This window comes from Megalobrama amblycephala, linkage group LG1 (genome assembly GCF_018812025.1).
Source record: "Megalobrama amblycephala isolate DHTTF-2021 linkage group LG1, ASM1881202v1, whole genome shotgun sequence".
Classification (NCBI taxonomy): Eukaryota; Metazoa; Chordata; class Actinopteri; order Cypriniformes; family Xenocyprididae; genus Megalobrama; species Megalobrama amblycephala.
Window position 1 is genome coordinate 69,217,846 of NC_063044.1, and position 25,283 is coordinate 69,243,128.

The window sequence follows — 25,283 nt, forward strand, 5'->3', positions numbered from 1 at the left end:
GCCATTGAAGTCCACTATAAGGAAAATAATCCTGGAATGTTTTCATTAAAAACCTTAATTTCTTTTTGACTGAAGAAAAAAAGACATAAACATGTTGGATGACATGGGGGTGAGTAAATTATCAGGAAATTTTCATTTGAAAGTGAACTAATCCTTTAAGGCTAAAAGTTGCTCCTAACTTGCCAATTTAGGAGAAACTCTTAAAAAATAATGGGCACGTCGGTCCTAAATTAAGCATTTTAGCACTAAAACTAGCTCCTAAATCTGTAAAGAGTTAGAAATAGTCAAGAGGACTCCTGAGTCACTAAGACCAAATCAGAAATCACTAAAATGGCTGTCCTCAAGCCATCCTAGGTGTATGTGGGGGCGGGGGTTGGCTGACCTGACCTGACACATGATGAACGTGCATGTGCAGAGGATAGAGCAAAACAAAACGCTGGTCACGAATTACAAGTGTAACATGAGGAATTTTAAAGAGAAATATCAGAGGATTTCGATATAAGAGAAGAGGAGCTTGAGTTTGTTTGTCCGTATTTGTTTGAACCGCAAGAGGTGTCTAAGCTTACGATACTCCTGCATCCTGTCCTGCGTCATGCATTGAGTCTGGAGTTACTCATCTGGCGCAAGTCAACTTGTGCAGTATGTGTACAGTTGTCCGCCTGAAGCTAGTTATTTTAAATTATAAAGTTTTAAATATGGATATTTTTCTTACAAAAACACATCGCCTCACTTCAGAAGGCCTTTATTAACCCCCTGGAGCCGTATAGATTTTTTTTTATGATGGAAGGATACATTTATTTTGGGCTTCAAAACACGCCCCCCATTCACTACATTATAAATCTCTGGAGAGCAAGGATATTTTTAAATACATCTCAGATTGTTTTTGTCTGAAAGAAGAAAGTCATATACACCTAGGATGGCTTGAGGGTGAGTAAATCATGGGATAATTTTATTTTTGGGTGAACTATCACTTTAATCTGTGATGACAAAACATAATGATATATTCATGTTCGGATAAAATGTATTGAATGATGGAGAATAAAACACTGTGTTCAAGTACACATCAGCTGTGTATGTATTATATTCCTTCTCTTGAGCCGATTAGATAGACCATTTGAACGTGTTCCTCCTGAACTTTGTTTATAAAAGATAATTTCTCACTTGAATTCTTCAATCTCTGGAGATGCAGACATGTGAGAGGCTGACAATATACAGTATACTTGTTTATTCAGTGACACTTAGCCTACATTTTAAAATCTTTATTTGAATATGGCAACATAACTCATTCTACAATATTTCTCTGATTAAATCACTGACAGAGACTCCTCCTCATCAGCCAATCATAGTTAGTAAGCGTGATGACATCATCCATAGCAACGAGGTCAACCCCACCCTTTCTTAAGACTCTCTCTTTTAAGAGAAACTCTTTAATAAGAACTTTTACTGTTATTTAGGAGAAATCTTAGTGTTAAGATAACATGTTTTGTGAATAGGGCCCTTGATCTCCAGATCTGCAGAGAGATTTTCAATTTTTTTTTTTTTTAATTAGTACATTTCCATGGCAAATACTGGCAGTAGCTCAGTTATAACTTCCCTAGTCGTGCTTCAGTCTTAGCCTGTCTGTCCTAGTGTACACTACACTGCATTATCAAATCCCTGATGCGATACCTTGCTTGTGTTGCATTCATGTCACCTCCTGTTCTGATCAGTGTGTCGCTTTTAAGTGACCATGAAATAAAAATTCCCTCCATCGGTTTTCTGAATGCATCTTATTGATCTGATTGTGAGTAATTTATAGGTTATTTATTTCTTGACCTTGTAAATTATAACCCATCTTCCAGTGAATCTGCTGACTTCTCTCTGGTGATGAACGCAGGACTTCTCTGATCATTTAATTCACTCACATCCTGTTCCTGCAAGCTTTTATACGCTTCACTTTCTCGTCTAGTGTGAAACAGGCTGATGTTAGCTTGTTATCTGTCTTGTGATCGACAAAGAAAGTTTTTCTGAATGACCAGAAGAACATGTCAGATGCTCTTTGAGCAAACTATTGTTTGTTTGAGGTGAATTTAGGTGGATTTGCTGCTTTTAGTTTTAAAGAGGATCTTTAAATAGTCAAGCTCAACAAAATCTGTGTGTTTGATGTTTGTTGTGTGGATTTCAGGCTGTTCTGTTGGTCAAAACACACATTAGATTTGAGGTCGACTCATTTAATACATTTACAGTGGGTACGGAAAGTATTCAGACCCCCCTTAAATTTTTCACTCTTTGTTGTATTGCAGCCATTTGCTAAAATCATTTAAGTTCATTTTTTTCCTCATTAATGTACACACAGCACCCCATATTGACAGAAAAACACAGAATTGTTGACATTTTTGCAGATTTATTAAAAAAGAAAAACTGAAATATCACATGGTTCTAAGTATTCAGACCCTTTGCTGTGACACTCATATATTTAACTCAGGTGCTGTCCATTTCTTCTGATCATCCTTGAGATGGTTCTACACCTTCATTTGAGTCCAGCTGTGTTTGATTATACTGATTGGACTTGATTAGGAAAGCCACACACCTTGCAGCTCACAGTGCATGTCAGAGCAAATGAGAATCATGAGGTCAAAGGAACTGCCTGAAGAGCTCAGAGACAGAATTGTGGCAAGGCACAGATCTGGCCAAGGTTACAAAAAAATTTCTGCTGCACTTAAGGTTCCTAAGAGCACAGTGGCCTCCCTAATCCTTAAATGGAAGCTGTTTGGGATGACCAGAACCCTTCCAAACTAAGCTATCGGGGGAGAAGAGCCTTGGTGAGAGAGGTAAAGAAGAACCCAAAGATCACTGTGGCTGAGCTCCAGAGATGCAGTTGGGAGATGGGAGAAAGTTGTAGAAAGTCAACCATCACTGCAGCCCTCCACCAGTCGGGGCTTTATGGCAGAGTGGCCCGACGGAAGCCTCTCCTCAGTGCAAGACACATGAAAGCCCGCATGGAGTTTGCTAAGATGGTGAGAAATAAGATTCTCTGGTCTGATGAGACCAAGATAGAACTTTTTGGCCTTAATTCTAAGCGGTATGTGTGGAGAAAACCAGGCACTGCTCATCACCTGTCCAATACAGTCCCAACAGTGAAGCATGGTGGTGGCAGCATCATGCTGTGGGGGTGTTTTTCAGCTGCAGGGACAGGACGACTGGTTGCAATCGAGGGAAAGATGAATGCGGCCAAGTACAGGGATATCCTGGACGAAAACCTTCTCCAGAGTGCTCAGGACCTCAGACTGGGCTGAAGGTTTACCTTCCAACAAGACAATGACCCTAAGCACACAGCTAAAATAACGAAGGAGTGGCTTCACAACAACTCTGTGACTGTTCTTGAATGGCCCAGCCAGAGCCCAAATTAAATTAATTAAACCCAATTGAGCATCTCTGGAGAGACCTAAAAATGGCTGTCCACCAACGTTTACCATCCAACCTGACAGAACTGGAGAGGATCCCCAAATCCAGGTGTGAAAAACTTGTTGCATCTTTCCCAAAAAGACTCATGGCTGTATTAGATCAAAAGGGTGCTTCTACTAAATACTGAGCAAAGGGTCTGAATATTTAGGACCATGTGATAGTTCAGTTTTTCTTTTTTAATAAATCTGCAAAAATGTCAACAATTCTGTGTTTTTCTGTCAATATGGGGTGCTGTGTGTACATTAATGAGGAAAAAAAATGAATTAAATGATTTTAGCAAATGGCTGCAATATAAGAAAGAGTGAAAAATTTAAGGGGGTCTGAATACTTTCCGTACCCACTGTGTATCTTCATGTAGATTTCTATAATATGGTAGAATCAGAGAAAGCTGAGTTCATTACTGATGTTTATAAACTGAGTGAATGAAACATTTGAGTTGTTGAACAATTGATCTGTAATGTTTTGTTGTCTGATGTTGTTAGTTTTCTGTTTCTGATTTCTGATCTGTAATTCTCTGTTTCTGTGGTGCAGAACAACAAGTGAATAAATCAGTGCTGAAGGGACGTTCTGTCACTCTGGACTATTATACTGAAATACAGAAGGATGATAAAATAAATTGGATGTTTGGAACTGAAGAGAAACTCATAGCTGAAATGACTGGAGAGAACCGTGAGAATCCTCAATGGTCTGATGATGAATTCAGAGACCAAATGAAGCTGGACCCTCAGACTGGATCTCTCATCATTCAACAAACCAGACCTGAACACTCTGGATTATATAAACTAGAGATCAATACCAGTGATTATTCAACATTCAGACTCTTCAGTCTTATTGCCTGTGGTGAGTAACACAAAGTCTTTCAGTGAAACAGCAGCAGTGTATATGCCAGACCTTATGATTATAAAAGTGTTCCAGTTGTGTTATATTAATGATGGAGAAACTCTGAGCTGTTCATCATATCACTGCACTGCTTCCATAGCAGATCTATACTGATGTCAACTGTAAATACAGGCAGTTGCACATTAATTAATTTTAATTGAATAATAATTTATTAATTTAGCCAAGTTGCTTATTTTTGTCTTGTTTTGTCAGAGCTGGTTTGTGGTGTTTCACACAGATGTGGTTCCTCAATGAAGGAGCTTCAGACAGTCTTCTTTCAGATGCTGTTGTCTGTTCTGAAACTGTTCTTCACACAGACTGTGTTGCTTCTGTCTGCAGGATTGTTTGATCAACTTTATCAGTCACAATCCTCCTCATTATTCCTGATCATTATTGAACTGCAGTACAGTCATTATCTGATCACAAATCAAACATTCAGAAGCGCTTCTTCACACAAACACAATTCAACACACTCATATTTCATGTCATTTGAGTGGATTTTTACTCTTAGAAACACAGACTGGAGTTCAACACAGTTTCATCAGTCAAACACACATGAGGTGTACAGATTTATACTTACATTCAGATTTCTACAATGACAAGTTGAGCTCTTTTCAACTTAAAATAGAGTAAATGATGTGTTTGTGATACAGTATGTCAGGTATGATATGACAATGTTTCTTCTGTTTATTTCTGCTGCTGTTGGTTTTCTGGTTCTGATTTCTGTTCTGTATTTTTCTGTTTCTTTGACAGATGAAATAAATTCAGTGTCAGTGATGATGTGGGCGGATGTGACTCTACGTGCCAATACTGAAATACAGACAGGAGATAAGATATTCTGGATGTTTGGACATGACAACTATACCTTAGCTAAAAACACAAAAGATGAGTTTGAAGAAAAGTTTAAGCACTATCATTTGAAATTTGAAGGTGAAGTGTATCTGAATCGTCAGACTGGAGATCTCACCATCAAGGAAACTGAAACTGACCACACTGGAGAATACAAACTAAAGATCATCAGAAATGGCAAAGCCTCATTCAAGTTATTCACTGTTACTGTTTCTGGTGAGTGAAATATTTACTTTCATTGTAATTATGATTTTATTTTAGATCAGCATTGTGTCGTTCTTAAAGGATAATTACCCGCAGCATACTATCAAACTCATTCAGAATCAAATGTAAACATCCATAAAAATAATTACCATACTTACATGATCTGATATGCAGCATCACAAACACTTTGAAAATATCCATTTTGAGGGTTATATTAGATGTGTGAACTTTGTTTATGCAATGTATTATAGAGTTGTAAGCTTGGGGGCAGGAGCGCAAGCATTTAAAGGGGACACGTGCTGAATCAGCGCATATTTAATTATGCCCCAAAATAGGCAGTTAAAAAATTGAATAATAAAAAATCTATGGTGTATTTTGAGCTGAAACTTCACAGGCACATTCAGGGGACACTTTAGACTTATATTACATCTTGTGAAAAAGGGTTTAAACAATGTAAATGACACAAAAATAGGAAACCATTGAACAGCCAGTCAAGCAGCACATCAGCCTTGAGAGAGCTGAAGAAAGATGACAGCACACACTTCATATGTGAATTAAGCTGATAGTTGTAGTTGTTCAATAATAATTGTTCATTTATGATACAGCATGTTATTAGATTGTACCTATAATTGATGTTTAGTTAGGTACACTGTAAATTGTAGAAAAACAGAAAAGGTTCTGGTAATTTTCTGCCAGGACAAGATCTGTTAAGTTGTAACCCTGTGTAACCCTAAAACACAGAATGCAATGTGAAAAGTCAATAATGCTAATTCCTTCATATTAACACAGTACATTGTGCCCTATTTTTAACTAACTACCTATACACTGCTTGAAACTATATATTTTTAAAATGTGTAGTTTTACTAGTTAATAAGAAAATAAGAAAATGTAATTGTTCAAAATGTGTAACTGTTCAATAATTCATATTTAAAAATAAAAATATCTTATATAATTTATATTACTTTTACAAATAAAATAGGTTTATAATATTATATTATATGTATAATGAACAAATCTAAATTAACAGTTGATTTCATATAATATTTTTATGTGTATTCTATACAATAATGCAGATGTTGAACAATTGATCAGTAATGTTTTGTTGTCTGATGTTGTTAGTTTTCTGGTTCTGATTTCTGATCTCTGTTTCTGTGCTGCTGCAGGACAAGTGAATAAATCAGTGCTGAAGGGAGATTCTGTCACTCTGAACTATGATACTGATATACAGAAGGATGATAAAATACAGTGGAAGTTTGGAGAGAAACTCATAGCTGAAATGAATGGAGAGGACTGTGAGAACCCTCAATGGTCTGATGATGAATTCAGAGACCAAATGAAGCTGGACCCTCAGACTGGATCTCTCATCATTCAACAAACCAGACTTGAACACTCTGGATTATACAAGATAGAGATCAATACCAGTTATTATTCAACATTCAGACTCTTCAGGCTTATCATCTGTGGTGAGTAACACAAAGTCTTTCAGTGAAACAGCAGACCTTGTGTCAAAATATGATAATAAAAGTGTTCCAGTTGTGTTATATTAATGATGGAGAAACTCTGAGCTGTTCATCATATCACTGCACTGCTTCCATAGCAGATCTATACTGATGTAGAAATCAACACACTGTAATGTCAGGATCAAGACCTTCTAGTGCAGTGGTTCCCAACCTTTTGTCCATGAAGCACCCCCCCCCCCCCCCCCCCCCAAAAAAAAAAAAAAACAAAAAAACAACAACAATAACAACAAAACAAACAAAAAACAAACCAGAAACTACCAGAAGGTGTTGCTTATGAAACAGCAGCAATACACTGCAATAAAAATGGTTTTCTTACTTTGTATTTAAATATCTAAAAAATCTTAAATCAAGATGCTTTCACTAGATTTAAGTAAAATGACATAAGATATTTTTTATTGTTTTCTGAAAAAAAAATCAAAATGATGTGAGTTTTTACTTAAAACAAGCTAAATAATCTGCCAGTGGGGTAAGAATCTTGTTTCTGATTGGGACAGTAACATGAAACAGAAACGTACTCGGTTACTAACGTAACCTCGGTTCCCTGAGATACGGAACGAGTACTGCGTATGGGGAAAAGTCTCCTTTTTTCCCCGTTACTGAAGCCTTTTTCAATAACGCAGTGTAACTGCACCGTCATGACGGCGCGGCATAGCTGCGCGGCCTATGGCGACAAAGCGCGCGAACTTTCCCGCCGAAAGGGGCGGGGTAAAGGGCTATATAAGCAGGCGTTTCGCCATAGGATTTCAGGCCATATCGACTGAAGCGACGACACTGAAGCCGCAGCCTCGTGGCACGGCAAGTAACGCAGTACTCGTTCCGTATCTCAGGGAACCGAGGTTACGTTAGTAACTGAGTACGTTCCCTTTCGATACTTCACTTGTACTGCGTATGGGGAACGAATTCAACCGTGCCGTGCCACGGCAGGGAACGACAGAGAGGGGACCATGAGAACAAGTAAGAAGGCCGAAGCCGCCGTTAACCCTTGTTACACTACAAGAGGAGATAACTCCTGAATTGGCGTGAGGCGGAGCTCGAGAGAGGCCGCCTGGTCACACCGAGAGGACCCGAGCTTGTAAGGTCGGAACGTCCAAATGATAGAACCTGACAAAAGTGGACGGCGAAGACCAGCCGGCTGCCTCACAGATGTCTTTAATGGAAACTCCATTGGACCAGGCCCAGGAGGAAGCCATTCCTCTAGTGGAATGGGCCCTGACTCCTATGGGGCATTCAACACCCAAGGAGGAGTAACAGAGATTAATAGCGTCGACTATCCAACGCGAGAGACGTTGCTTTGAGACTGAAGACCCTTTGGTGTGGCCACCAAAACAAACAAAGAGCTGATCTGACTGCCTGAAGGGCTGTGATCGCTCCACATAGGTCCTCAATGCCCTGACAGGGAAGAGCAACTCCAGCTCCTGTTCGTCCGCAGAAGGAGGAAGAGCAGAGAGCGAGATGACCTGTGCTCTAAACGGAGTTGAGAGCACCTTGGGAACGTAGCCATGCCTGGGTTTCAGTACGACCTTAGAGTCATTAGGCCCAAATTCGAGGCATGCAGGGCTTACAGAGAGGGCCTGCAAGTCGCCAACACGCTTGACCGATGCTAGTGCGAGTAGCAGAGCGGTTTTTAGTGTCAAAGGCCTGAGGTCAGCTGAACTCAGTGGCTCAAAGGGGTTTCCCTTAAGAGCCCTGAGGACTAGTGAAAGGTCCCAAGTGGGAACAGTGAGGGGACGAGGTGGATTTAATCGCCCACTGACTGGCCAGCGATAGGAGCATGAAATGCCGCGACGGCTGCTACGTATACTTTAAGCATTGAAGGGGAGCGCCCCAAATCTAAACGCTCTTGGAGGAAAGACAGTATCGGAGATACGTCACACTCCACGGGGTCTATGTTGCGTGAAAAGCACCAATCAACAAAGACCGACCATTTCTGGGCGTAGAGGCGTCTCGTGGACGGGGCTCTCGCCTGAGAGATGGTATTTAGTACGTCCCCGGGGAGGTCTGCCGGCTCCCATCGAGGGACCAGAGGTGTAGAGCCCAGAGCTCTGGCTGTGGGTGCCAGATCGTTCTGTTCGCCTGAGAGAGGAGGTCCCGTCTCAGGGGGATGGGCCACGGGTTTTCGTGGAAAGCCTGAACAGCTCTGAGGACCAAACTTGGCTCCTCCAGAGCGGGGCCACTAGAAGGACTCTGTGTCTGTCTTCCCTGACTCGCCTGATGACCTGCGGGATCAGCGCGATCGGGGGAAATGCGGGGCCAGGTGTGGGCCAGTGCATCGACCTCCTTCGAGAAATAGGTTGGGCAATGAGAGTTGTCTTCTGAAGCGAAGAGGTCCACCTCTGCCTTCCCGAAGAACTCCCAAATCTTGAGAACCGTCTGGGGATGGAGCATCCACTCGTCTGAGGGGACGTTGCTCCGTGATACCCAGATTGCACCCAGATTGGTCTTGCCAGGTATGTGAGTCGCCCTGAGCGAATGAAGCCTTGGCAGTGCCCATTCCAGAAGACGTTTCGCCAGAGCGCATAAGCGGCTGGACGAGAGACCGCCCTGGTGATTTATGTACGACACCACTGTCATGCTGTCCGATTGGACTAGGACGTGGCGTCCCGTCAAATGAGCCTGAAACGATTGAAGGGCTTTCATCACTGCTAGCATTTCGAGGCAGTTGATATGGAGATGGCTCTCCTCGTGGGACCACGAGCCGAAGGCCGGTCTGCCCTCGCAAAGAGCGCCCCAACCCGAGTTGGATGCGTCCGTCGAGAGCACCGTCCTTCGTGATACCGCCTGTAGGGGTACTCCAAGACTGAACCAAGCAGGGTTCATCCAAGGTTTCAGGGCTAAAAGACAGGCCCGATTGACCTTGAGACACAAGCGGCCATGCCGTCAGGCGTGTGGAGGGACCCGGAACATCAGCCAGTACTGTAGAGGCCGCATCCGAAGAAGGCCGAGCTGCAGAACTGGGGAGGCGGAAGCCATCAGCCCTAACAGCCTCTGGAAAAGCTTCAGAGGAAGATAGGCTTTGTTCTTGACGGAAGCCGCGAGCTGCTGAATTGCCAGAGCGCGCTCTGGCGAGACCGCTGCCGTCATGCGGACTGAGTCGAAAACTGCCCCCAGAAACTATATACGTTGGCTGGGGAACAGCAAGCTCTTGGCTAGGTTGACCCTGAGACCCAGACATTGTAGATGGCTGAGGAGCACGGATCTGTGGTGTTCCAGCTCGACTCGCTGAGCCAATCGTCGAGATAATTCAGAACCCGGATTCCCATCTGTCTCAGAGGGGAAAGCGCCGCGTTCATGCACTTGGTAAAAGTGCGGGGAGCCAGAGACAGCCCGAAGGGCAGGACCGTATATTGGTATGCCAGCCCCTTGAACGCGAATCTCAAGAATCGTCTGTGATGGGGGGCTATCTGGATGTGAAAATATGCATCTTTCAGATCCAGCGAGCAGAACCAGTCCTCGTGACAAATCTATGCGAGGATCTGCTTCAGTGTCAGCATTTTGAACTTCCGTCTCATGAGAGAGCGATTCAAAAGTCTGAGATCTAGGATGGGTCTGAGACCGCCATCCTTCTTGGGGACCAGAAATTAATGGCTGTAAAAGCCTGACTCGCTCTCTGAAGGGGGAACTATTTCTATAGCCCCTTTTTTCAGTAAAGCCATGACCTCGGTCCGGAGGACGTGAGCATCGTTCGAGTTCACTGAGGTTTGAAGCACCCCGCCGAAGCGAGGGGGCCTTCGTGCAAACTGGAACGAGTAGGCCTGCGTTATGATCCCTAGGATCCAACTTGACACGCCGGGGATGGCCTCGGCCCAAGTGACAAGGGGTTGAATAATGTCGGATGACAGGCTGCCGGGTAGGGGGCCGTATACCGAGGGGGGTGGAAGAGGAAATTTGCTCTCTTTTTGAGGAAATAAAATAGTGTTCGCAGTGAAAACGGCGTTTTGTGTGGGCGCAACATGTGTGGGCCCAGCTGCAACACAGAGCATTTCTCCCACGCCCGGAATTAAACGAGGCAGAGGGGAGACTGCACAAGGGAGCTTTTGGGGTGGTCCGGTCGCAACGAGACATTCCCCAACCCTCTTCCTTCCTGTTAGATCAGGACGTCTTCGGAGTCACCGGGTCCAGCACAATCTTGGGCCGGGGTCCCTGGCGTCTCGGGAAGGAAGGGCGCTTTGCAGGGCGCGAGCGCTGGCGATGCTCCTTAGGCAGCGCTGCTTGAGAGGTGGATGGGGCTGGCTTGATCTGCTGGGCCGGCGCAGGCCTGGGGCGGCTTGAAGCAGAAGCAGAGCTGGAGCGCTTGGGCAGAAAGTGTCTCATGGCCTGAGATGATTTCTGCGCCACAGTGAAGCGCTCAGTGAAGCCTTCCACCGCTGGCCCAAAAAGACCTTAAGGAGAGACCGGGGCGTCCAGAAAGGCCGTCTTATCCAGATCCTTTATCTCAGTCAAGTTGAGCCAAAGATGGCGCTCGAGCACAACCAGGCTGGCCATGGACCAACCAATGGCCTGGGCTGTGGCCTTCGTGGCCTGCAGGGCTAGATCAGTGGCGCTGCGCAGATCCTTCCAGCCCACAACCGCGGGAGGACAGAGGTGAGCTGCCACTGCTTCATCCAGGGGCGGCAGATGCTCGTAGCCCTTTTCTTCTGAGTCGTCCACAGCAGTGAGGGCTGAACGGTGAGTCGTGTGGAGGCAGGCAGAGTACGGGGCACGCCACAACTTCGTAAGCTCCTTGTGCACGTCAGGAAAAAACGGAGCGGAGCGCTGGCGAGGGGCCTGGCGGCGGCCGGGCAGGAACCACTCATCCAGGCGGCTACGCGATGGCTCCTCCGGCGGGGCCCACTCGAGGTCTAGCTCTTCCACTGCTTTGGATAGGATGCGGAAGAGCTCGGCATCCATACCCTGGCCATGTTTAATGGGCTCCAGAGGAGGTGGGGGGGTGGGGTCGTCCGACTCGCCAACCCATCCTTCCATTTCAGAAGCCGCGAGGGACATGGAGTCGTCGAGCGGCTCTTCGTCAGATCCACCAAATGAGACGAGGTCGCTCGCATCTGCAGAGCGACGCTGCTCAGGTCGGGAGAACATGACGGGAGAATGTTCTCTGGTGGGAGAAGGCGAGGCACGCGGGGGCTGGGCCGACATGAGCTCGCACAACTACGGGCGCTGTGTCTCTTCCTAGCTGGCTCGCGGGAGAAAGGAGATGGGAGGGCGCTAGCAGCGAGATCGCCTTCAGTGAAGAAGGCGACCTGCGAGCGCAGAGAACCGAGGCTCATGCACTCGCAGTGCGGGCATGAGGCTCCAGCGAGCGCGCCCTCGGCATGGGACTTGCCCAGGCACGCGACGCATTCGCTGTGTCCGTCGTTGTCGTGCAGAGGAGCTCTGCACGTGCCACAAGAGTGGCGCGGCATTTGTAACAACGCCGCTGCCATTATAACGGCTATTGTGGGGCTCTTTTAGAGCGGCGAGGGCCACGGGAAGCTCTTTTAGGCCCAATCCCAATTCTATTTTATACCCTTCCCCTTCCCCTTACCCCTTCCCCTTGCCCCGTGTCAAGGGGTAGGGCTGAAAATATTCCCCTAAGAAATGGGACACCACTACTAGACCGTTGCACGTCATCATAAGTCGTCGCTAGCTCCTACGTCATAGATGCGCCGATGTTTATCACACACTTCTAAGATGCCATCGATAGCTGTAGTGATCTCTGTTGCTTGGGCGACAGCTATTTTTACTATTAGTGCACATATCTCACAGTAATCAGGCACAAGCAACATAAACGTTTAACAGACTCACTCCCAAAGTTGTTTTGCTGTGTATTTCGATTTCAAGAAACGCTGCTCGTTTTCTGCACGAAAACATATGAGCCTGCTTGTTTCCTCAGGAGTCCCTACATACAATACTGATGAATAAGCACGCAAACTGAATGCACTTTTTGTTTATATCATGTAACGTACACGTATTTATGGACGTAACCACAACAAAACAATACATTAATCAGGCATGCGACAAAAAGACAAGTTAGCTGCCACCGGATTTGAATTTATGTTGTCAAATCAACGCGGGTTTCAATAAAATATAAAAAAATATGTTGTGGAACTATCATAAAGTAAAAAACATTTGCGAACTTTTTTCATAGCGATTTTAACAAATCTTTTTTCGGAGAACATAACCGTATACATGAACACAAGATTAAAGGCAACATAAAACAAGTGATTATTTATTACTAAAATACTGTTTACCGTAAGAAAATACTTACATTTATGGGTCTCTCTGCTCGCTCAGTCGGCCATGTTGGAAATTTATCATACCCGTTCGTCTGAAGTGTGGTCCCGAAAAATCTTCGTTTGAAGGGCTACCTGGCCCTTTCCCCTACCCCTTCCCCTCCAACCAAATGAGAATTGGGACACCCCTACCCCTTCACGTGAACGCGCGAAACAAAGGGGAAGGGGAAAGGGGAAGGGGTAAGGGGTAGAATTGGGATTGGGCCTTAGAGCAGTAGAACCGCTGGAAATCGCTCTTCTAGAGTGGCAATAAACCGTGGGGAAAAGAGGCGCCGGATGGCGGCAGGAGACACACTGAGAAGGCAGCTGGAAGCGGGAGGCGGGCGTCTCGAGGACGGCGCTCTGGGTGGAAGTCAGCGAGGGCGCCGGCGCTGTCTCCGACCGGCGAGTTCAGCTGGGTCCGCTGCAGGAGCCTCTTCGGACGGCGGAGAGAGCTTCTTTCCAGGCGGCGAGCTTCTTCAGGCTTCGAACGGAGATCAGCGAAGAGATGCGTTGTCGTCGCTGACCTTGGTTACCTCTGTAAACAAAGCAGCACCAGCGCTGCACTTATATAAACACTACTTTAATAGGCATCATATGGAGGTAAGATTTAGGGGCCGTTCATATATCACGTCTAAAAACACATGGAAAGCGCGGCCGCACCGCTTTCTCCTTCTTTCCAAAGCATTTGCACTCCCGTGGCGTCTGTCGTTGCTATGCATCCATAAACTGTGCTCTCCATGAGGAGTAGAACGTTTCATCAAAGGATAACTTGATTTCTAGCCCTTGCATTAGCTTTACTACTAGATATATTTATAGAGATAAGATATAAAAACCACCCTGTACAGATATGATCAGCTGTTCGGCTGAGATTTTGATGTTTTGTTACGGAAAGGCCAAAGCTGATCGGTTGGTTCTTGTCACCTGCGGTGCACTTGAGGCATTCTGAAAAGTTGAGATGTTTTAATCTTGATGTGCCTGGAAAACGTATGCGTGTTGCAACCGTGTCGATTCCATTGAGCACGCCTGCCGCACGGCTACATTTTAAATAACAAATTTCAGCGTGCAAAAGACGTGATATGTGGACGGCCCCTAAATGAAAATGTCATCGAAACTTTTGTGAAGTAAGTCAGTTCCTTCAGAAATGCATTCACATAATGCATCCACCCTAATTTACACTGCGTTCCAAATTATTATGCAAGAGACAAATCAGTAGGATTTCTGTACAATGGAAAGTCTAAATGGTTGGATTTCTGGATGGTTGGTGAATGGCCACCACGTTCCAACAAGACTGTGACGTCAGCAAGGAGCTGGTGGGTGATGATTTGGCCTGGAATACTGGGAAGTGAGATGGAGGGTATTAAAATGACTTTTGCAAGATATGTGGAGTTCATAACTGGCCATTTTCAGCTATGGTATAAAAAGGAGGATAGTGCATAGTACAATGCACTATTGTACAATGCACTATGCACTATCCCATGCTGCAAAAAAACACCACAGTTTGAAAATGTATTTCTACACCCACTGTAAATGTTTCTCTTTGTAACGTTTGGTTAGTGGTGTCTAAAATGCATCTTTACGTACAACTGCCAGCCTGCATGGTGAGGTTCTCAAGACTCCAGAGACACCAGCAGCTTCAAATACCCGTTTGCTGCTCAACACTGGCTTTTTTTATAGCTGCCCTTTTAATACAATACATTTTTTGACAGGAACTTTCATTAATAAGCCTTTATCTGACCGAGCTCTGCTGTGCTCTAAATCACTCACAAATCTTATGATAATTCGATAATCTCCATTCAGTTTCACACAATATTAGTTGTTTTCATGCCTTTTGCACAACATTGCACCATTTCATGCTTTTCATCTTCAGAAAGATCTTTCTTCCTCCCCATATTGCATGAGAACTGTGACTTGCTTAATAATGTGGAACAACCTCTAAGTAGGGTTTCCATAGATCTGGCAAATTATTTTGTCTGAGATTGATACCAGTTATCTAAAAAGACATGGTTAAATAAACAAACAAACATTTTCTTAGAAAAATTAAAATCTGAATGTTTATTGTACTGAAATCTTACTGATATGTCAATTGCATAATAATTTGGAACGCAGTGTAATGTGTAGAATTGTCTTCCAATATTCTGAGCATCGCAACAGTGAGCTTGCTCTTCCCAGTACAGTATTTTCTCTGCTCTTCTCTTTGTGTCCGTCTTCAGCGTGTCCCATCTCTAGCCTCTGTTAACATCCACACAAATTACATTTTGGGAAATTATTGCAATGCATTTTGTGTGCAAGTCCAGGACAAAAAACGGAACTGGCAGGTTCTAATAGATGGTCGGTAGATCGGTGCATCTCTACTACTGTCAACCCTTCACCTGAAGCTCTAATGAGGAGAACACGCTCCCATGTTAGGGAAAAAAGAGAGTGGAAAAATTATTGTATACACACCAGCCGCTGCTGACTTTTCATTTTTGCCGCAGCTCTCACAGCTGGTGTGAACAAGCTCACGTCTTTTGCGTCACAAATCTGTAATTGGCAAGCTGCGTATTCATGTTTGACCTCAAAGTATATAATCTCTCATGCCCCACTTACAAACTCTGGCGCCCCCCTAAGGTTGGGAACCACTGTTCTAGTGGAATTAGTTTAGTTAAATCATTATTGACTGAAAATGTGTTAAAATGTGTGTCTAACTATTTTATCAAAGCTATTAAGACTCAATAAGGTCATGTGGTATTTTTTCATGAAGTCAACTGTAAATACAGGCAGTTGCACATTAATTAATTTTAATTGAATAATAATTTATTAATTTAGACACATTTTTCATTTTTCACACAGACACAATTCAACACACTCATATTTCATGTCATTTGAGTGGATTTTCACTCTTAGAAACACAGACTGGAGTTCAACACAGTTTCATCAGTCAAACACACATGAGCTGTAGAGATTTATACTTACATTCAGATTTCTACAATGACAAGTTGAGCTCTTTTCATCTTAAAATAGAGTAAATGATATGTTTGTGATACAGTATGTCAGGTGTGATATGACAATGTTTCTTCTGTTTATTTCTGCTGCTGTTGGTTTTCTGGTTCTGATTTCTCTTCTGTATTTTTCTCTGTTTCTTTGACAGATGAAGAGAAGTCAGTGCCAGTGATGATGTGGGCGGATGTGACTCTACGTGCCAATCCTGAAATACAGACAGGAGATAAGATATTCTGGATGTTTGGACATGACAACCGTCCCGTAGCTAAAAACACAGAAGAAGAGTGTGAAGAAGAAATTTCTTATCGTGAGTCTGAGTACAGTGATATTAGATTAATAGCTCAAATGGATCTGAATCATCAGACTGGAGATCTTACCATCAAGACAATCAGTATTTACCACACTGGAGAATACAAACTAAAGATCATCAGAAATGGAAAATCCTCATTCAAGTTATTCAAAGTTACTGTTTCTGGTGAGTGAAATATTTACTTTCATTGTAATTATGATTTTATTTTAGATCAGCATTGTGTCGTTCTTAAAGGATAATTCAGCCAAAAATGCCCTCATGTCGTCCTGAACCCACAAGACTTTTATTCATAAAAACGTCTCGGGTTACGAGTGTAACCCCTGTTCCCTGAGTAAGGGAACGAGACGCTACGTCGGATGACGTGATGGGAACCCTCTGTATTTTGTGTTCGTGAAGCACCTCTGTATCCAACCAATGAAAGACGCGACGTCAGAGGTGGGTGACGTCACGGATCAGGAAGCTATAAAGCACACCTGAACACAAAGCACGCCAGCTTCTGTAAGTTGTCTGAAGCAAGCGCACCAGGTATGCAGGAGATACGGCCACATGACGTAGCGTCTCGTTCCCTTACTCAGGGAACAGGGGTTACACTCGTAACCCGAGACGTTCCCTTTCGTGGGAACTATCGACGCTACATCGGATGACGTGATGGGAACGCAATCCCAACTACGCCGTGTCTCCGAGTGCCTGGCTGCTATCTTGTAGCACCCTGGCCCCCGGAGTGATGTTAAGGTGAAGATTGTAAAATCTGATAAAAGTATGCTGCGATGACCATCCAGCCGCACCACAAATGTCGTCCATAGAGACACCAGATAGGAGAGCTCTGGACGCGGCCATACCTCTTGTGGAGTGAGCACGCACCATCAGAGGACACGGGCACCCCACCGTCTCATACGCTCATATGGCCTCGACCACCCACTTGCTCATCCGCTGTTTAGATGCTGGGCCCCCCCTCTTAGGGGACCCGTAACATACAAACAATTGTTCTGTTTTTCTCCACAGGGCAGCTCTGTGGACATACGCATCTAATGCTCTTACAGGGCAAAGCAAATTCTTCCTTTCCTGATCCGAATTCACAAAAGGAGGTGGGCAGAAAGCCTCAAGTACAATGGGACCTGGGACCCTCGTCGGAACCTTTGGAACATAGCCCGGCCTGGTATGCAGAAAGGCTTTCACCATACCAGGCGCAAACTCAAGACAAGATGGAGCGACTGACAGCGCTTGTAAGTCACCAATTCTCTTCAGAGAAGAGACAGCCAAGAGAAAGATGGTTTTAAGTGTCAAGAACTTGTCTGACACCTCCTCTATTGGCTCGAAGGGAGCCTCAGCCAGCCCTTGGAGCACAATAGCGAGGTCCCAGGTCGGGGTCTTTGTGCGCACCACAGGTCTCAACCTGAGTGCACCACGGAGGAAGCGTACTACTAGGGGGTCTCGACCCAGCGAGGAGCCCCCTACAGGGATATGATGAGCTGAAATAGCGGCCACATATACTTTCATCGTGGAAGGGGTTAAGCCTTCCGAGAACTTTTCCTGAAGGAACTGAAGCACGTCTGAGACTGAAGAATGGACCGGGTCCAAATTATGCTGTTCACACCACACAGAGAACAATTTCCATTTATATAAGTACAACTTCCTCGTGGAGGGAGCTCTGGAGTGAAGGATGGTCTCCACAACCTCGGTTGGGAGACCAGTTCCTATGAGCCTTGCCCCCTCAGGGGCCAGGCCCACAGTTTCCACATTTCTGGGCGGGGATGGAGAATCGTGCCGCCCGCTTGAGACAGGAGATCCTGCCTGAGGGGAAGCTCCAAGGGAGAGCCGTGAAGTAGAGACATTATGTCCGAAAACCATACTCTGGTCGGCCAGTAAGGGGCCACCAATATTAGGTCGACCTTCTCCTGGCGAACCTTCTCCAGAATTCCCGGGAGCATTGAGACTGGGGGGAACGCATACAGACGCAGCCTCGGCTACGTCTGCAGCATGGCATCCAGCCCAAGAGGTGCTGGGTGCTGAAGTGAGTACCACAGAGGGCACTGAGCTGACTCCTCTGTGGCAAATAGATCGACTTGAGCTCGACCGAAAGTTTTCCATATCAACTCCACCACATCGGCGTGGAGTTTCCATTCCCCCGGTCTCGCGCCCTGTCTCAACAGGGCGTCCGCTCCCACATTCAACCGCCCGGGGATGTAAGCTGCTCTCAGCGAGAGGAGCTTTCCCTGGGACCAGAGGAGGATGCGACTGGCCAGCTTGGATAATAGGCGAGACCGCAAACCCCCCTGATGGTTGATGTATGAGACCACCGCAGTGTTGTCCGTACGGACCAGCACATGATGGTCTCTCAGGTCTGGGAGGAAGTGTTTTAATGCAAGAAACACCGCCATCATATCCAGCCGATTTATATGCCAGGAGCGCTGATGGTCCTCCCACTCATGACCGCTCCCCAGCCCGTGAGGGAAGCATCTGTCGTAAACATTACACGACGACCAGAAGTCCCCAGCACGGGTCCCTGGGTTAGGAACCAAGGCTTTTTCCACATGACCAGAGCACGAAGGCATCGCTGCATGTTTTTGTTCATGCGAAAAGGATTTCCCCTCAGGGAAAACCCCTTGGTCCTGAGCCACTGAGCCACAGTCTCATGTGCAGGAGGCCAAAAGTAATGACGTTGGACGCAACTGCCATCAGACCCAACAGTCTCTGAAACTGTTTTACAGTGAGTGACTGGCCTAACTTCACCCCTTTCACGGCCCCGAGAATGGAACTCACACGAGCAGGGGACAACTGCGCCTGCATCGTGGTGGAATCCCAGATTACACCTAAGTAGTTTGCAACCTGACTCGGGACCAGCACACTCTTTTTGGCATTGAGCCTCAGCCCAAGCCTCTTCATGTGCGACAGAACAACATCTCGATATTGAACTGCCAGTTGTTCTGTTTGAGCTAATATCAACCAATCGTCAATATAGTTCAGCACGCGGATGCCCTGGAGTCTCAGCGGAGCCAGCGCTGCATCCACGCACTTCGTGAACGTGCGGGGTGAGAGGGATAGGCTGAAAGGGAGAACCCTGTATTGGTAAGCTTCGCCCCCGAAAGCAAACCTGAGGAACAAGTGTGAAGGATGGATGGATACATGGAAGTATGCGTCTTTTAGATCTATCGCTACGAACCAGTCCTCGGACCTGATCTGAGGGATGATCTGTCTGAGTGTAAGCATTTTGAACTTCAACTTCCTTACTGATCGATTTAACACACGTAAATCTATGATCGAACGCAACCCTCCATCCTTCTTCGGAACAATGAAGTAGCGGCTGTAAAAGCCCAACATTTTGCTGGGAGGGGAAACCCTTTCTATAGCCCCTTTTTGCAAAACCGTCGTTACTTCTTGCTCCATCACCAGAGACTGCTCTGGGGTTACCACCGTAGGAAGCACCCCATTGAACTTGGGCGGTCGTGAACCGAACTGAATTCTGTAGCCCTGTTCTATCATGAGCAGCACCCACTTTGAAACATTCGGGAGATTTTTCCACTCTTCCAAATATTCTACTAAGGGAACCAATCTCTCTAGACTGGTCTCTGGTGTTTTTTGAGCACTTGGCTCGTCCATCTGACGCGGCGCACCGGCAGACAGGCGAATCACGTGCTGGCCGACCCTCCTCGGAGGATCGGTGGAGACCGCTGCGCCCTGACTCACACTTGGTGGCAGGGTTGACAGAACGGTCCCCTGAGGGCACCGAGGAGGACCCGATATCCGAATCCTCCCGGAGGGGGCTGCCCTCGAGAGATCCTGCGCCACTAACGTCAGGACCTCTTGAAGCCTTCCGAGAGATAATGACGGTCCTCAGATCCACCCTACCTCCGGAAGGCTTCGCCTGTGCTGCCTGTCCCGGTCCCCAGGATCTGCGTGGGGGAGTACGGGAGGCGACACTGGCCTTCTGTTGCGCTCTGTGTGCAGATGTTGCTGAGGAGCTGGCTGTCGGCCGAGGCTGCTCCCGCCCAGCAGCCTCGGGGGGATGAGAGCGGCGGGGAATAATTTTAGAAAATGCCGCTGTTTGTTTGCGTGACTCCTGGAACCTGTCGACGACCGTTCACATTGCGTCGCCGAACAGGCCACCAGGAGACAGCGGCGCGTCCATAAGCGTATTTTTGTCACGATCTTTGATGTCCAACAGATTTAACCACAGGTGCCTCTCCGTGGCCACCAGGGCTGCCATAGAACGGCCGATGGATTTGGCCGTCTCCTTAGTGGCCCGGAGAGCTAAATCTGTGGCTTTACGTAACTCATGAACTGCCTCAAAGGACGCTTCCCCGCTCTCATCAGTTTCCCCCAGCAGTTCAGCTTGGTATGCCTGGAGAATAGACATGGTATGAAGGCATGCCGCCGCCTGACCTGTCGCCGAATAAGCCTTGCCCACCAAGCTGGATGTAGTTTTCAAAGGGAAGCGATAAGGCAGAGCCCGTCTCTTCCCCCTCCGCTAGATCCATCTGTGAACCCCACGAGTGCAGCCTGCGCTGTGCCTCAGCAGCAGCGGGAACAGACCCGCGGGGAACACTCGCCTCGGCGCCCTCCTCGAAGAGCGCTCGACGCGATCGCAGCACTCTGAGGGTGAGCCGCTCACAGTGCACACGGCTCCCTCGAGAGCCGCCTGTGCATGCTCAGCCCCCAGGCATTTTACACACATCTCGTGTGTATCCCCAGCCACAATGAAGCGTGGGCAGGGAGGAGCACACTTTCTAAATTGCTGCTTTTCCGCCATAATGACTGTGTCTTATATTGTGCTTGAAACTCTTGTCCTCGGACGAAGAGATCACTGTGTGAATATATCAGACAGACAACAATAAATAAGACAGACAAGATACAGAGAGCGCTTGCTGAAGACAACAGAAGCTGGCGTGCTTTGTGTTCAGGTGTGCTTTATAGCTTCCTGATTCGTGACGTCACCCGCCTCTGACGTCGCGTCTTTCATTGGTTGGATACAGAGGTGCTTCACGAACACAAAATACAGAGGGTTCCCATCACGTCATCTGACGTAGCGTCGATAGTTCCCACGAAAGGGAACTGAGAGATTACTGTCTATCCATTAGAAGTCTGGGGAAACAAAACTTCAAAGCTCCAAAAAAAAAAAAACACTGCCTGTTCACATGAGAGTGGATGGCAGTGCAGTCCCCTTTTTGTATGCGTTGGGGATGCATCTCTATGGAACACTAACATTTTTTTTTTCTTCCATATAATAGTGTCCAACATTGTTTGGAATCAAACATTTTTCAAAATATTTTCTTTTGTTATTTTGTTTCACAGAAGAAAGAAAGTCATACAGGTTTGGAATGACATGAATGAACTATATATATATATATATATATATATATATATATATATATTTTTTTTTTTTTTTTTTTTTTTTTTTTTTTCCTTAAAACCCCTTCCATCCATTTAAGAGTTCTGGGCCCGTATGTATAAAACTTCTCAGAAATGCTCTTAAGAATAGTCTTAAGTTTTGACTGAAGTGTCAAAAAATTCTTAGTAAAGAGTAGGAGTTTTCTAAGAGTAGGAGACTTTTATAAAGAAGCTAAAAGCAACTTTTAGTAAAGTGTAAGACGGATTCTTAAGTGCTGACTTAAGTGTTGTGAACTAAGGACTACAATGATGACAACTCAAATAGAAATATTATTTTAAAAATATATTTTTAAAAATAGCTTTGCATTGTGCAAAATCATCTCAAATTAGTATTGATGGTGTGGAATCTTTTTCTATTGATATATGTCTCCTCATTTACAGTTAGAGCAATGATGTGTCATGAGTTCATCAATGCTCCAACAACTGCAGGGAAGCCCACAGTCAACATAAAAGTGGCTTGATTTTGCCGCATGGTTTGATGGTCAGTTGGAAAGTCAACAGGTGTTTTGGACATCGGCTGCGGCTGGATGTAACCGATCAGTGAGAGTAGCCATGTGCAGGCAGGAAGGAGCTGAAAACGGAGTGAAATAAATGCAATATTTGACTAGTACACTGATGTTTCAGAGACACTTTCATTCAGTACTGTCTTTATGTACTGCTTACAGTGTTTGTTTTTACAAGAATAAAATTCAACATAAGCATATATTATTTAAGTACCAATGTAGTGGGGTCTAAGTTTTTTATCAGTTTTATTTTGATAAACATGACACAATATAACATTGCGACTACATTAAAAGAGCTTTAACTGTTATAAAAATACAGATTTGTGAGCATTAGTGGAACTGAAGGTTTTAGAATAAACATGAAACACATGTGATCATTGTCATGCAGTGAATCTGGCCAATCATGAAACAGCTGTGTCGTCATCAGCGCTCGTGCAGCTCCTCTTGAGAAACTGCTGGCTGACTCGGTTGATCTCGAATCACACTCGCGGTACTTTGATGCCACACGTCACATGGCGTCAGCGCTGTCTCAAGTCAGACAAAATTTCTTACCGACATGCACTCCTTCAAGTCAGCCACCAATCCGTCAGTGCGATGCTGCATCAAGACGAACAAGCCTAATGAACTGCCATAGAGTATAGTGGCCAAATGTGATGTCCAGCCATATGAAAACTGACATCTTCAACCTTAATTCAAATATTTTTAAAAAAGTGTTAAAAGATGTAAGCATATCGTGTAGCTGTGCTTGGAGTCAACTGTTTCATGTGTGATAATTAAATGACATTTCAAATTATTTTTGGCCAGTCTGTCATGCAAAGAAATTATGAACATGCAAAAACAAGAGCACCAATGAAATATTAAAAACTGATTATGTTGTAGTCAATGTGTGCTTTATTCTGAGCTTCTTTTGTTTTTCTGAAACCTGTAGCTGTAGTTTTCCTTTTTTTTTTTTTTTTGCCAAAAATTTTGTCAGATAAATACATTTTAGAATTTGGCTTAGTTTAGTGTTTTATTCTTCCCTCATATTTTAAAACATTTAAATAAGGTCAAGTTTATATCATTTTATCAACTCCATGTCATCATATAACTCATTACATCATATCTTCATTGGAGAGTGTGTGTCTCCTCCTCTCTGCTGCCATGTTGTTACTCTGAACTAGATTAAGAGACCCCTTCAGCTCTCTTAAATAATTTAAATAATTGTTTTAGGTGAATTCAGACTTTTTTCACACATGTTTCCTCTATTTGCTTCTTTTAGTTTAAAAGAGGATCTTTAAATAATCAAGCTCAACAAAAGCTGATGTTTGTTGTGTGGATTTTAGGCTGTTCTGTTGGTCAAAATACACATTGGATTTGAGGTCGACTCATTTCATTCATTTATATCTTCATGTAGATTTCTATAATATGGCAGAATCAGAGAAAGCTGAGTTCATTACTGATATTTATAATCTGAGTGAATGAAACATTTGAGATGTTAACCAATTGATCAGTAATGTTTTGTTGTCTGATGTTGTTGGTTTTCCATTTCTAATTTCTGATATATATTTCTCTGTTTCTGTGGTGCAGAATATCAAGTAAATAAATCAGTGCTGAAGGGAGATTCTGTCACTCTGAACTATGATACTGATATACAGAAGGATGATAAAATACAGTGGAAGTTTGAAGAGAAACTCATAGCTGAAATGACTGGAGTGAACCGTGAGAATCCTCAATGGACTGATGAATTCAGAGACCAAATGAAGCTGGACCCTCAGACTGGATCTCTCATCATTCAACAAACCAGACCTGAACACTCTGGATTATATAAACTAGAGATCAAGACCAGAGATTATTCAACATTCAGACTCTTCAGGCTTATCGTCTGTGGTGAGTAACACAAAGTCTTTCAGTGAAACAGCAGCAGTGTATATGACAGACCTTGTGTCAAAATATGATTATAAAAGTGTTCCAGTTGTGTTTTATTAATGATGGAGAAACTCTGACCTGTTCATCATATCACTGCACTGCTTCCATAGCAGATCTATACTGATGTAGAAATCAACACAACTGAAGTCAACTGTAAATACAGGCAGTTGTGGATTAATTAATTTTAACTCCCTCGGGTCGGCGGTCACGCCGGCGTGATCACCGCAGTTTTTTTTCTTACCAGTGTGAAAGAGACTCAAAATACTCCAATGTTGCACATACAATTAAGAGCTATACACCATTTTAATCTGTGGAATATCTTCTTTTATTTGTGTACACTCAGAGTAACAACAAAATGTTGTGCTTTTTGCAAAATAAAGAAAACTAACATGATGCGTGATCTCTCGTCTCCCTCTGAACGAACTCCAATCTGATAGTTCTCAGAAAATGAACTGTAACTTAGTGAATACTAATCACAAAAAAATTAGACTTCTGTCTAAAAAAACGTTGAAATGTCAGGTTTTAAATCGTGTAAGTCAAATCGAAAACAAAAATTCTGTGTTTATGTAATCTGTATGAAAAGAGAGCCATGTCAGAAGTCCGTGATTCAGCTCATTATCCGCTAATGCGGCCACGCCCACGGAGCCAGTGCTATTCAGAGGCAAATTCTGAGGCAACACATGCATTCATCGTCTCAATCGTGTATTTATTGTCTTGAAAAGTGTTTATCTGGATGTTAAAGCCATGGTTAGCGGCCTCTAGAAGACATGCCGTTAGTTCCTGGTTCCTGTTCTTCTTTATATGAATTTGTGGACTAAAGGTGCACAGAGCGCTCTCCGGCTGCAAGTATGAATTGAAAACAGTATCCAGCGTTCATAGTGATGACAATAAATATTGAATAAATATTACTTCTCAGTATAGAAAATTGACATAAACATATGAGAATCCATCAATATTTCTCCAAATGCGCATGCTTTTAAGCTAAAAGCCTATATGAAATGCCATAGAGGTAACATAACTGTTAAGACACTTTGCATCACAGAAATTTGAAAGAATA

General features: G+C 44.5%; 1 protein-coding gene across 5 annotated transcripts in view; it reads left to right on the plus strand.

Annotated features, from left to right (window-relative positions):
• The window catches only part of LOC125246329, a 54,713-nt gene that overhangs the window by 21,751 nt on the left and 7,679 nt on the right, over window positions 1–25,283 (plus strand). For all 5 annotated transcript variants that reach the window (XM_048157295.1, XM_048157318.1, XM_048157303.1 and 2 more), the window contains 5 exons: window positions 3,976–4,284; window positions 5,077–5,388; window positions 6,540–6,839; window positions 16,272–16,598; window positions 23,888–24,187. In XM_048157295.1, coding sequence (XP_048013252.1) covers window positions 3,976–4,284; window positions 5,077–5,388; window positions 6,540–6,839; window positions 16,272–16,598; window positions 23,888–24,187 — 1,548 coding nt within the window. The remainder of the gene's footprint in view (window positions 1–3,975; window positions 4,285–5,076; window positions 5,389–6,539; window positions 6,840–16,271; window positions 16,599–23,887; window positions 24,188–25,283) is intronic.